At 45.6% G+C, this 13,058-nt stretch overlaps 2 protein-coding genes across 11 annotated transcripts in view; both read right to left on the reverse strand.

Annotated features, from left to right (window-relative positions):
* Nucleotides 1–13,058, reverse strand: part of CADPS2 (calcium dependent secretion activator 2) — a 485,821-nt gene that overhangs the window by 424,097 nt on the left and 48,666 nt on the right. The window lies entirely within an intron of this gene.
* On the reverse strand, nt 6,038–6,964 carry LOC132242699 (taste receptor type 2 member 41-like). Its single transcript, XM_059711673.1, has one exon. It carries the CDS (start codon nt 6,962–6,964, stop codon nt 6,038–6,040), a length of 927 nt encoding a protein of 308 aa, XP_059567656.1.

The following is a 13,058-nucleotide window of genomic DNA, read 5'->3' on the forward strand; positions in this document are numbered from 1 at the left end:
GCCCTTGACCAGGAATCGAACCGTGACTGCCTGGTTCATAGGTTGATGCTCAACCACTGAGCCATGCTATTATAGAAATTTAAAAAAAAAAAAAAACAACAACAAAAACACGAGGGACTAAGAGGGTTTCCTAAATTAAGAATTTTAAAAGCTCACCTTAAAGAAACAGAGTCAGGAAGACCATGTTGGCAAGTGACAGTAACTTCCTCAGAGATGTACCTACTAGTACAAACAAGGGCCACTGGTCAATGCCACAGACTGAATGATTAGATTTACCTTTTAGAAAGAAAACTCCGGTAGCAAGGAGGAATAAGAGGAAAAGACAAGGGTCTACTCTAATGCAGGCTATTGGTAGTCTACGCATTGAGTCAGCCACTCACCTGACAGTTACTGAGCTTCCTCTACTTAGGAGACACAGTGAATAAGATGGATAAGATACACCACTCTTGCTCTCAAAAAGTTTCCAGTGGAGAAAGAGGTAAGAACACTAAAACACTGCAATAAGAATACAAATGTGAAGGATATAATGAAACTACAGAGGAAAGACACCTAACTCGAGAGTGCAGAGCCAATGTATGGGAAAACACTTCCAAGACCACGTGAATTCTGAGCCTAAGAGGGAAGCTGAAGGAGTCACCAGGCCAGCAAGATGGTGGTAGATCATTCTACGCTATGAGAACTTCCTATCATGAGTCTATAAAGTTAAGTGAAAATAAGACTGGAACAAGGGCAACCGTAGGGACCTGAAGGTAGAAAATCAAAGCCAGAAATGACTCATGTAAAAGTTTCAGCTTCACAATGAAGGTGATGGGACACTACTGACCAGCTTTAAAAACTTAACTGATAGCCCTGGCTGGTTTGGCTCAGTCAATAGAGCATCTGCCTGAGGACTGAGGGGTCCCGAGTTCAATTCCAGTCAAGGGCACATGCCCAGTTGTGGGCTTGATCCCCAGTAGGGAGCGTGCAGGAGGCAGCCAATCAATGATTCTCTTTAATCATTGATGTTTCTCTCCCTCTCTCTCTCTCTCTCTCTCTCCTTTAGTCTCCGAAATCAATAAAAAATATATATATTAAAAACTGAACTTATATCATCAAACTTATGTTTCAGGGGTGGGGGGAAAATCAGTCTCATAGTAGAGAAAGGATAGAAGAAAGGCAGACAGTGCAAATCAAAAGGACAATGAGGTACCATCTCACACCTGTTCAGAATGGCTATCGTCAACAAATGACAAGTGCTGGAGAGGATGTGAACAAAAAGGAGCCCTCTTGCACTGCTGGTGGGAATGCAGACTGGTGCAGCCACTGTGAAAAACAATATGGAGTTTCCTCAAAAAATTAAAAATGGAACTTCCATTTGACCCAGTAATCCCACTTCTAGTAATATATCCCAAGAAACCAGAAACACCAATCAGAGAGGATATATGCAGCCCTATGTTCATAGGAGCACAATTTACCATAGCTAAGATGTGAAAACAGCCTAAGGCCCATCAGCAGATGAGTAGATTAGAAAACTGGTACATCTACACAATGGAATACTATGCTGCAGTTAAAAAGAAGGAATTCTTACCATTTTCAACAGCATGGATGGAATTGGAGAGCATTATGCTATGTGAAATAAGCCAGTCAGAGAAAGATAAGTATCACATGATTTCACTCATTTATGGAATATAATGATGAACAAAAATAGAACCAGAGACACAGAAGCATCAAACAGACTGTCCAATCTATGAGGGAAAGTGGGGGTTGAGGGTAAGAGATCAACCAAAGGACTTATATGCGTGCAAATGAACATAACCAATGGACACAGACAGTAGGGGGGTGAGGGCATGTGCTAGGGAGTGGGAGCGCTGGGGAGAAGTCAATGGGGGGAAAAGGAGACTCATATAATGCTTTAAACAATAAAGAATTTAAATTTAAAAAGAAGAAGAAAGGCAGGTAGGCAGACCAGTTAGGGAGCCATTCCAACAAACTAGGTGAAGAAGAGTGAGGACTAGCAGGGCAATGGGTCAGTGGGGGATGAGGGTGGATTTCACTAATTTAGGGGTGGAAATGGTACTGAGCTGACTCATTGGATATGGAAGAGTGAAAGAAAGAAGAGTTTAAAATTAAGTTAGGAAGACAATGTGAAGCCCCTAGGAAAGATTCTAGAGGACAGAATTCTTCAAGAACAGCTTAAGATACAAATTCAATTAGTATATCACTACTAGGTCACACTTTAGGACTCCATATAATGATCTTAATATATACTAAAAATGTGTTTGTCAATTTCAATATGAAATTGTGATTTTTAAAACTAAGTAAATCTTGGGAATAATATTACACAATCTATACTTCAAAAAATCAAAAAGCATTCTATTTTTTTAATAATTTTTTATTTACTGATTGACTTTAAAGAGAACGGAAAGGAGAGAGGGGGAGGAAGGAGGAGGGAGGGAAAGAGAAAAAATATCAATTTGTTGTTCCATTTATTTATGCATTCATTGGTTGATTCTTGTATGTGCCATGACTGGGGACTGAACCTCAACCTTGGTGTATCAGGAAGATGCTCCAACCAACTGAGCTTCCCAGCAAGGGCCCAGAAAGCATTCTTAATGGCAATCCCACTAATAGTATAAAAAAAAACAAAACAAGAATGTCACTTCATTTTTAGATACTACTTTCTAAGAAGCCTGAATTAATTGAGTTATCACTGATATGTGAGGAAGGTCAATAAATTCAATGGATACAAGCTAAATTTACCCAAGAAAATCAAGGCTTTCCTGAAGAATAAAAATTATCTAATGTAATAGAAAAATCTATAGGCAAAGACAGCCACAAACTAAACTGTGAAAAAATATATACAAGGCTAAAGGAGTCTATATGAAGAAAACATATCTTTACTGAGAGATTTAAAGGAAGGCTTAAATAATTGGTGAAACAGACCATACTTCTAGGTGAGAAGGTGGATGTCAGTTATTCACAAATCCATATGCATAATTATTACAAATCCAATAACTAAATGCACTCTTTTACACATACACAAGATACTTAAAACTTATAAAACTATAAGAAAATAAAGGTAAAACTCTAGGCTCTTCATACCAAAAACTTTCCAGGCAAAGGAGGTAACAAAGAATCATTAATTTTAAATACACAAAACTTTTGTTTATAAAAACATCTCAAGGAAAATTAAAAGTCAAACAAATTGCAAGGAAATTGCTCCACATGAAATGGGTAAAAGTTACCTTTATTAAAACTATCCTATCTAATAATAGACAAACATGGTAATTGACCATACCTTCGCTATGCCTCCCATTGGCTAATCAGCACGATATGCAAATTAACCCAACCAAGATGGCAGGGGCAGCCATGCAGCTGAAGCAAGCAGGAGGCTTGCTTGCTCCAGTGATGGAGGAAGCCAAGGTTTCCTGCCTGCCGCGGCCTGGCTCTGAGCTCCGAAAGCAACAAAGTTTCAATTATAGAAGCTAAACAAACCCCAGATACCTGCTTTCAGCAGACTGTGGCCTCAGAGCTGGAGCAAGTAGGAGCCAGCTCTCAGTTCCAGTGACGGCAACAAAGTTTCAATTATAGAAGGTAAATAAATTCCAGAATTAAAAAAAAAGAAAAAGAAAAAAAGGAGAGGCTGGGAGCTTCAGCTGCCGGCCAGCCTGAAAACGGCCCTCAGCCCCTCACCTAGACTGGCCAGGCACCCCAATGGGGACCCCCACCCTGAAGGGGGTGTGATCAGCTGCAAACAGCCATCAGCCCCTCACCCAGGCTGGCCAGGCACCCAAGCGGGACCCCCACCCTGATCCGGGACACCCTTCAGGGCAAACCAGCCGTCCCCCACCCATCCACCAGGCCTCTATCCTATATAGTAAATGGGTAATATGCAAACTGACCCTAACAGCAGAAAGACTGGGAATGACTGGTCACTATGACACACACTGACCACCAGGGGGCAGACACTCAATGCAGGAGCTGCCCTCTGGTGGTCAGTGCACTCCCACATGGGGAGCTCTGCTCAGCCACAAGCCAGGCTAATGGCTGCCAGTACAGCGGTGGTGGTGGGAGCCTCTCCTGCCTCCTAGGCAGCGCTAAGGATGTCTGACTGCAGCTTAAGCCTGCTCCCCACTAGCAAGTGGACATCCCCCGAGGGCTGCCTGGCTGCCAGAGGGATGTCTGATAGGCAGCTTAGTCCCAATCCCCCGGGGAGAAGGCCTAAGCCAGCAGGTGGTCATCCCCCAAGGGGTCCCAGACTGCAAGAGGGCACAGGCAGGGCTGAGGGACCGCCCCCCGCCCAGTGCACAAATTTTTGTGCACCGGGCCTCTAGTATCTATATATATGTAAAAGCCTAAGCAACATTACAACTGGTCGACAAGTCACTATGACGTGCACTGACCACCAGGGGGCAGGTGCTCAGCATAGGAGCTGCCCCCTGGTGGTCAGTGTGCTCCCACAGTCAACCTCCTGCGGCCCCGCCCGCTGGTCAGCTAACCTCCCACGGTTCCTCCCCGCTGCCAGCAGGCCAACCTCCTGGGGTCCCTTCCCCCTGCCGGCAGCCCCCTCCCCGCCCCCCATAGGCCTCAATCACTAGCCAGGCCGAGGGAGCCCACCTGTGCACGAATTCATGACTGGGCCTCTAGTATCAATATAAAAAGAGAGAAGACATGAACAATTCATGAGTTAATACGTTCGTCTACCAGTAATTGCTCTAGCAATAAAAAGAAAGCACATTAAGCAAGAAGACTGTTTTGATTAAATTAACTATTTTTAAATTAACTATTTTAAAGTTGTAATGCTCGATACTGGGAAGGACAGGATGATATGGAAACTTTCAAACTTTATTGGTGAACATGAAATGGTAGAGTATTTCTGAAATGCTAGTAAGCCTAAGGCCTCAAGACTGTTTTTTTTCTACTTCCGCAATTCCTCTTCTATAATAACTCAATCAGAATAAAATATGCTCCAAAAATCAATTTTCATTTACTGAATGCTATTAGTGGCAACACCAAAGTATGCATCCACTCAGCATTCACCCTAATTTTCACTCCAAGAGATTAAAATTTCTCCTTATCCAGTTACCAGTTGGTCTCTGAGATTTGCACATGGATGCCTTTTAGCAAAAACTTTCAAGCCTGCCTTAGAGGCACCCAACTCTAATTAAAGTTTTCTACAAAATTATTTCTAAAAACAATTGCATAGTAATTGGAGCAAACTATTTTAAAACATTTAAACAAAGATTTAATAGGACCACTATTTTACTTTAAAAAAAAAAAAAAGAGGTTCAATAATTTTTTAACACAAACTAAGTGAAATTCTTGAATGTTTGCTTTTCAGAACAAAAGTACATGTTTATTCTATTCACGTACGACTTGGTGACATTTGCTTGAGGGGGGAGAATAAACCTGGAAAAAGTCTGACTGCCACTTAGACTTCAAAGAGGAGAAAATCAAACTCAGAACAATGGAAATATCAATTAGATGGGGGTAGTGTAAAGAAACCTTGAAGTGGCTTTAACAAAATTAAAACCAAATTACCCAAGCTTGGTGCGAGGAAGAATCTCCACAAAAGGAAGGGCGCTTAGACCTCACGGCCCAGCCACCGTCTACCACACCTGTCCCTTAGTAGTAACCTTGACTTTATCCTCACGAAGGTTGCTGCTTCCCCATCTACACCCTAATTCAGTTGTGGACATATTTTCTCTTAATTTCCCATTAGGCTTTCAAGATAAGATAATATACTTAAGACATTTAACCGAAGGCTTTCTCTCAACATGAGAATAGACAAACAGAGGATAGCACAAAATTTTGTATTCTGACCTTCTGAGCAATATTGGCTCTCTGGGACCCACGAGCCCTATGTTAACAGTGTCCCAAGAGAGGTATCATGCTCAGTGTTCCCAGATTTTGTTCTCCTTCTCTCCTTTCAACGGAGGAGCCAACAGCTTGATCCAGTAGACATCGACCTATGAAGATATTTCCATGTAAATGGGCCGCGGTTCTGTCATCCTCACTTGAGTCTCTTCTGGGGGTTAGAATAAGGAGACCATGGCACCTAGACCACCCAGAAGCCCCTGGCCAACAGAAGTAGTGGCCTGAACACCTCTCGAAGCCTGAGGTTGCTGAGGATGAGGATAAAGGGATGAACAGATGTGCACAGGTAGGTTATAATTTGCCATGGCCAGAACCAGTCATTCTCTGTTGAAAAGAAGCCTGCAGCATCAATGATCAGGGACATGAAAGACAGAATGTAAAGAATAAGGAAGAAGATGAGTGACTTCAGAGCTCTGGTGTGCGCCTCGGTGCTGGCGTCTTTCAGGCTGTGGGCACTTTGCCGCATTGTCCGAGTGTGTCTCCTCAAAGAATGAATCAACAATGCAGTCGCGACCAGAAAAACAGAGCAAGGAATTGACAACGTGACGAATTTGAGGGGTAGGAAATAGTGAATTTCCATCCTCATGACCCTCTCCATGTAGGTCATATTCCCAAAAACTTCTCTAATGAAGAAACCTTGATTCACAGCGTAGTTTCCCCAGAAGAAGAGCAGGGTGACGACAGTGGAGATCAGGAGAGAGCCCAGCAGAAGCCAGGGCACTGACCTTGGGAACCTCCACTTCAGCCAGAGGAAGGTCGGGTGGGTGAGGTTAGCAATCTTCATGCAGAAGAGGACACTGAGCCAGGTACCAAACCAGAAGTTGGCTGAATTCAGGAAGTCCCATTGGAGACCAAAGAGCTCCCGTGCAGGACCCTTGCTGAATTCCCCCAGGTGGAAGAAGAGGTAAAAGTTGTGCACCATTCCAACCCACTGCAGGCAGAAACGGGAGGCACCCAAGCTCATGAGGATCATGTCAGAGGGGAGCAGCCTCCCAAGCCGCCTCCACTCTCTGCTCAGCACCAGCACAATGAAGCCATTGGCCAGGATTCCCAGGAAACACAGCAGGACAAAGAGCAGCATGAAGAGGGCTGTGAATGCCGGCTGCATTTTGGCCCCTCCTCTGGTCACCAGCCTTGCGCCTTGGTCCTTGGCCTCCTTCCTACCCCCACTCACAGTCCCTCTTTTGATTTTTCCTCAGGGGATGTGAAAAGAATGCTCAGGTTCTGCATTTGAGCCAGAGCTCACTTAAAAGGAAGATGCTTGGCTATGGCTATGGAGGAAAGGTGAGCTTGGCTTGACAGGATGCAAATTTCTCCCAGGCTCAGTTACCATTATGCTACCAACCACACCTGATTTGGTTTTTCTGGTTTTGCCTACATGTTGCCATGGTTAACATCAATGTAGAGGGCTTCTCAGTGAGTCTGTGACTAAGTTTCATCTTTCTTATGCCATCTGTGGGCCCTGTAAACACACACCTCCCCATCAGGTCATTCTCAGGATATCTATCCTATCTAATAATAGAGAAACATGGTAATTAACCGTAACTTCGCTACCCTCCCCATTGGCTAATCAGTGAGATATGCAAATTAACTGCCAACCAAGATGGCGGCCGCAGCCACGCAGCTGAAGCGAACAGGAGGCTTTCTTGCTCCAGTGATGGAGGAAGCCAAGGTTCCCGGCCTGCCGCTGCCAGCCTCTGAGCTGCAGTCTAAGAAATAATGTTGCAATTATAGAAGGTAAATAAACCCCAGAAACCTGCTTTCAGCCATCAGAGCTGGAGCTAGCAGGACCGCAACAGTGTTACAATTATAGAACCCAAACAAACCCATATACCTGCTTTCAGCAGCCGAGGTCTCAGAGCTGGAGCCGAGCCTCAGAGCTAAAGCCGGCTCTCAGTTCCAGTGACAGCCATAGAAGGTAAATAAATCCCAGAATTAAAAAAAAAGAAAAAAAGGAGGGCTGGCCTGTCACCCCAGTGGGGACGCCCAACCTGAAGGGGGTGTGACCAGCTGCAAACAGCCATCAGCTCCTCATCCAGGCTGGCCAGGCACCCAAGCGGGACCCCCACCCTGATCCGGGACACCATTCAAGGCAAACCAGCCGGCCCCCACCCATGCACCAGGCCTCTATCCTATATAGTAAAAGGGTAATATGCAAACTGACCCTAACAGCAGAAAGACTGGGAATGACTGGTCACTATGACACACACTGACCACCAGGGGGCAGACGCTCAATGCAGGAGCTGCCCTCTGGTGTCAGGGCGCTCTCACATGGGAGGAGCTCTGCTCAGCCACAAGCCAGGCTGATGGCTGCCAGTACAGCGGTGGTGGTGGGAGCCTCTCCTGCCTCCTCAGCAGCGCTAAAGATATCTGACTGCAGCTTAGGTCTGCTCCCTGCTGGCAAGTGGGCATCCCCCGAGGGCTGCCAGGCTGCCAGAGGGATGTCTGATTGCCATCTTAGGCCCCATCCCCCGGGGAACGGGCCTAAGCCAGCAGGTGATCATCCCCTGAGGGGTCCCAGACTGCGAGAGGGCACAGGCCAGGCCTCTAGTATATATATAAAACCCTAATATGCAAATAGACTGAATGGCTGAACCAAACAATTGAATAACTGGTTGCTATGATGTGCGCTAACCACAGGGGGTGCAAGTGGATGGTGGAGCAGGTGAGTGGGAGCACCAGACCAAGGCGGGACATCAGTTGCTGTCATCAGAGAGAGCCTCTGGTGGTTACTAAAAATTCTTTGCTCCCACCCAGCATTTGCACCTGCTGCTGGCGCCCGGCCCCGATCGCTCAGCACTGTCAGCAGGTGCGAGTGGTGGATGCCGGCCCTGATCGCCCCTCAGGGATTTTCCACCTCCCCCAGCTCCTGAGGGGCAATTGGGGCCGGCAGCCACCTTTTGCTCCTGCTGCTGGCGATGGCACAATTCGCACCCGCTGCAGGCGCCCAGCGCTGCTCCCAACTGCTCGGTGCCATCAGCGGGTGCGAGTGGTGACTGCCAGTCATGCTGAGGGCTTCTCCACCTCCCCCTGCTCCTGAGGGGAGATAGGGCAGCAGCGGCCGCTCACACCTGCTGATGGTGCTGGCCCCACTTGCACCTGCTGCTGGTGCTGGCCCCAATTGCTCCGTCAGCGGGTGTGAGCAGGGCCGACGCCATCAGCGCGTGGAAGCAGTGGCAGCGGGAGCGGGGCTGCCAGCAGACGGACTGGGGGCCATGGTGGGAGGGGCCAGATGGGGGCACGGAGGATGGGCCGAGACTTGCCCTTGGGCCCACCACAGCCTTGCGGCCCACAGTTCCTTTCAAGGTGCATGAATTCGTGCCCTGGGGCCCCTAATTAAGTATGTAAGCAAGAAGTACAGAGAGACATTCATATGGCCAAGACCTAAGCAAATACTGAAGCTAAAAAGTCTGTATCTAGCCAAGCTTCCCTGTTACATGTCCATCCTTACTTAGGAGTAGTCACCCCCTTCAAACTCAGATACCTTGGTAGCAAACCTCTTCTTAAATCCTTCTTGGCCTCTGAGGTATAAATGATTCACAATGTTTTAAACTAGTTGTACGCTTCCACTGAGAAAATTCATTTCCTCGTGGTTATGGGACTGAGGAGCATCTGCTTCTTGCTTGATGTCACCTGAGGGTCAACCTCAGGTCCTAGTGGCTACCTGGAGTCTGACAAGTGGGCTGTTTCAACATGGAGGCTCAAGCCAGCAAAGTGAGTCTCTAGAGAGTCTTAAATATCACAATGTAATCACAGGTGTGACATCCTATCACCTTTGTTATAGTCTATTGGCTAGAAGCAAGTCACATTCCCCACAGACACTCAAAAGGAGGGGGTTATACAATGGTGAGGATACCAGGGGTGGGGGACATGAGGGGTCAATTAGAGTCTGTCTACCACACTGAGATACTGTAGCTTACAAGGCATGTGTGAGTACTGTCCTCCAATACCAAATTAAAGAGATCCCAGCCGTACCTGGGTAGCTTAGTTGGCATCCTCTCAATATGCCAAGGTTGCAGGTTAGATCTCTGGTCAGGGCACATTCAAGAATCAACCAATGAATGCATAAATAAGTCGAACAACAAATTTACCTCTCTCTCTCTCCCTTCCCCTCCACCCCCCCGCTTCCTCTCTAAAATCAATAAGTAAAAATTATTTTAGAAGAGAGATCCCTATGAGACCATGTTAAAAATAAAAATAGGATGGACCTGGAGAGTACTATGCTAAGCAAAATAAGCTAGTCAGAGAAAGATAAATATCACATGATCTCACTCATTTGTGGAATATAATGAACAACATAAACTAATGAACAAAAATAGATCCACAGACAGAGAAACACCGAATGAACCATCAAACCTCAGAGGGAGGCAGGGAAGGGGGATGGAAAGGGGAGGCTGTAAGAAATCAACTGAAAAACTTACATGCATGCATACTAGTATAACCAATGGACATGGACACTGGGGCAGTGGGGGCTTGTCCTGGGGGATGGGAGTGGCCGGGAGGGGTCACTGGGGGGAAAAGGAGACATATGTAATACTTTAAACAATAAAAAAAGAAATTAAATAAATAAAATAAAAATATTTTTCCACATTAAAATAGATTCAAGTCAATCCATACTCAAATGTTTTCTGTTTGATATATCAAATTTGTCCTTCTTCCACATTTGTTTAAAGTATTTTTGTTTGTCATAAAAAAGTCAGCTAAGAAAATTAGTCATACAAATAATATAAAGGTTGTTACCACCACAGCATGAATGTATAATTGTTCTAAAAATAATTCACAATAAAAAGAGAGGGCCCATTGAAATTGGGTGAATATGCATTTTTCTCACTCTCAGATATCTGTTCCTTATACAGTTTTCACATTCATTCATTCACTCAACACGTATTTATTGAGCACTTATACACACAGGGAACCTATTCTAGACAATGGGAACAGCAGCAAACTAAAGAGGTGGGATTCCTGCTTTTATGGAACCTGCAGTCCAATGGAAGGTAACAGACAATAAGGAAACACAGGAACAAGACACTTTCACATAAAAATCGGTGCTTTGAAGAAAATAGAAGACTAGGATTGCTGGAGAATGACGGGAGAGGGGAAAGTGGTTTTCTCAGGGGGTAACTTGGCCTGAGAAGCCTAAACAGCTAGAGCTTTTCCATGTATAACGGGACATATTCATAATATCACAAACCATAATTTTATATCATTCTCTTCCACCATTCTTTTTAACTTTATTTGGCAGGAATCTATCTTCTCCTGCCAGAAAATAAGAACTCCAGCAGACCGTATGACTTTTCCCTTTACTCTTATCAAATAGGTTGTCCCAAGATCACTTCAAATCACAAAACATCCTCAAACCAGAAGTTGGACATCGCCGTACAGTATATGAAGACTAGAGGCCCGGTGCATGAAATTCGTTTATGGGAGGGTCCCTCAGTCTGGCCTGCACCCTCTCTAATCCAGGACCCCTCAGGGGATGTTCAACTGCCAGTTTAGGCCCAATCCCAGTCAGACATCCCTCTCACAATATGGGACAGCAGGCTCCTAACCGCTCACCTGCCTGCCTGCCTGCCTGATCGCTCCTAAACGCCTCCAACTGCCTGCCTGATCACCCCTAACCGCCTCTGCCTGCCGACATGATCGCCCCCAACCACCTCTGCCTTGGCCCCCACCAAGAAGGACCGGAAGGAGGACCAGACGGCAGGAAGATGTCTGGTTGACCTGGTCTAATTAGCATATTACCCTTTTATTAATATAGACTAGTGGCCCGGTACACAAAATTCGTACATGAGGAGCAGGGTCCCTCAGCCCGGCCTGCACCCTCTCCAATCTGGGACCCCTCAGGGGATGTCTGACTGCCAGTTTAGGCCCAATCCCACAGGCAGTCGGACATCCCTCTCACAATCCGGGACTGTTGGCTCCTAACCACTCACCTGCCTGCCTGCCTGATCACCCCTAACCACTCTGCCAGCCTGCTTGCCCCCAACTCCCCCCCCTTGCCGGCCTTCTCACCCCCAACTGCCTCTCCCACTGGCCTGCTTGCCCACAACTGCCCCCCCAGCCAGCCTGCTTGCCCTCAACTGCCCCCCGGCCTGACCACCCCCAACTGCCCCCACCCTGCCAGCCTGCTCACCCCCAACTGCCCCCACCCTGCCAGCCTGCTCAGCCCCAACTGTCCCCCCTTGCTGGCCTGCTTGCTCCCAACCAGCACCCCCGCCAGCCTGCTCACCCCCAACTGCCCTCCCTGCCAGCCTGCTCGCCCCCAACTGCCCCCCCACCAGCTTGATCACCCCTAACTGCCCTCTCCTCCTGGCCTGATCACCCCTAACCACGTCTGCCTCGGCCCTGCAACCATGGCTTTGTCCGGAAGGACGTCCAGAAGTTCTCCCGGTCTAATTAGCATATTACCCTTTTATTGGTATAGAAGATAACATACCAGTATCACCTTTCCCATTTTAAAGGAATAATAACAGCTAGATCTCACAGTTTTGATGTTTGGCATTCACATTTTCTTCCACCCCCTTTGTCCTGCATGCTACACAGATTATAAACCTATGTTTGCTTAGTTCTCTGTCTTGTGCAAACCTTGTATTATTATAGGTCAAAATTTTTATCAATAACAGGCTATAAAAAAAAAAATCAAACAGAAAAAGCAATATGATTCACAGACCCTGAATTAAAGTCTTGAAAGCATTTTAAAGAAAAAAGAAACAACTTTTCAATTTCATTTTAAATTTCAAGCACTGTATGTATATTAATCTCTAAAAGTGGGTCTAAGTTATTAAAAGTTGTTTTTGAATAAATTAATTTGCTAAGTTTTGTTCAAGTCTTTCTATAAAAATAAAAAAATACATATCTGGAAACCTACTAACTGACAAAAAAGCCATCTCCAGCCAATTTACTTCTTTCAAAGTTAAAAAGCTACATATTTTTTTCTTTTCTAAAAATGGAACATGTTAGCACAGATTTATATTTAGGCATAAGAACCAGAACCATTTCCAAGGACAAGTTAGTTAAGACTCCCTAGTTTCTAGATCTGAATTCTTCATATATTTTCAGATGATTTTTTTAATGAAAGCATAAGGTTATGAATTTTCTACCAAGTGTGGTTTATATACTTACCATAACCTTTGCTGTATAGAGTATGTCTCTTATCAACCCTGCAGTGCAATTTCATATTTGATATCCCTTTGATCCCAAAA

This window comes from Myotis daubentonii, chromosome 10 (assembly GCF_963259705.1).
Source record: "Myotis daubentonii chromosome 10, mMyoDau2.1, whole genome shotgun sequence".
NCBI lineage: Eukaryota > Metazoa > Chordata > Mammalia > Chiroptera > Vespertilionidae > Myotis > Myotis daubentonii.

Excerpts from the sequence above, each read along its gene's own strand:
- LOC132242699 (XM_059711673.1), bottom strand. The coding sequence starts at position 6,964 with ATGCAGCCGGCATTCACAGCCCTCTTCATGCTGCTCTTTGTCCTGCTG.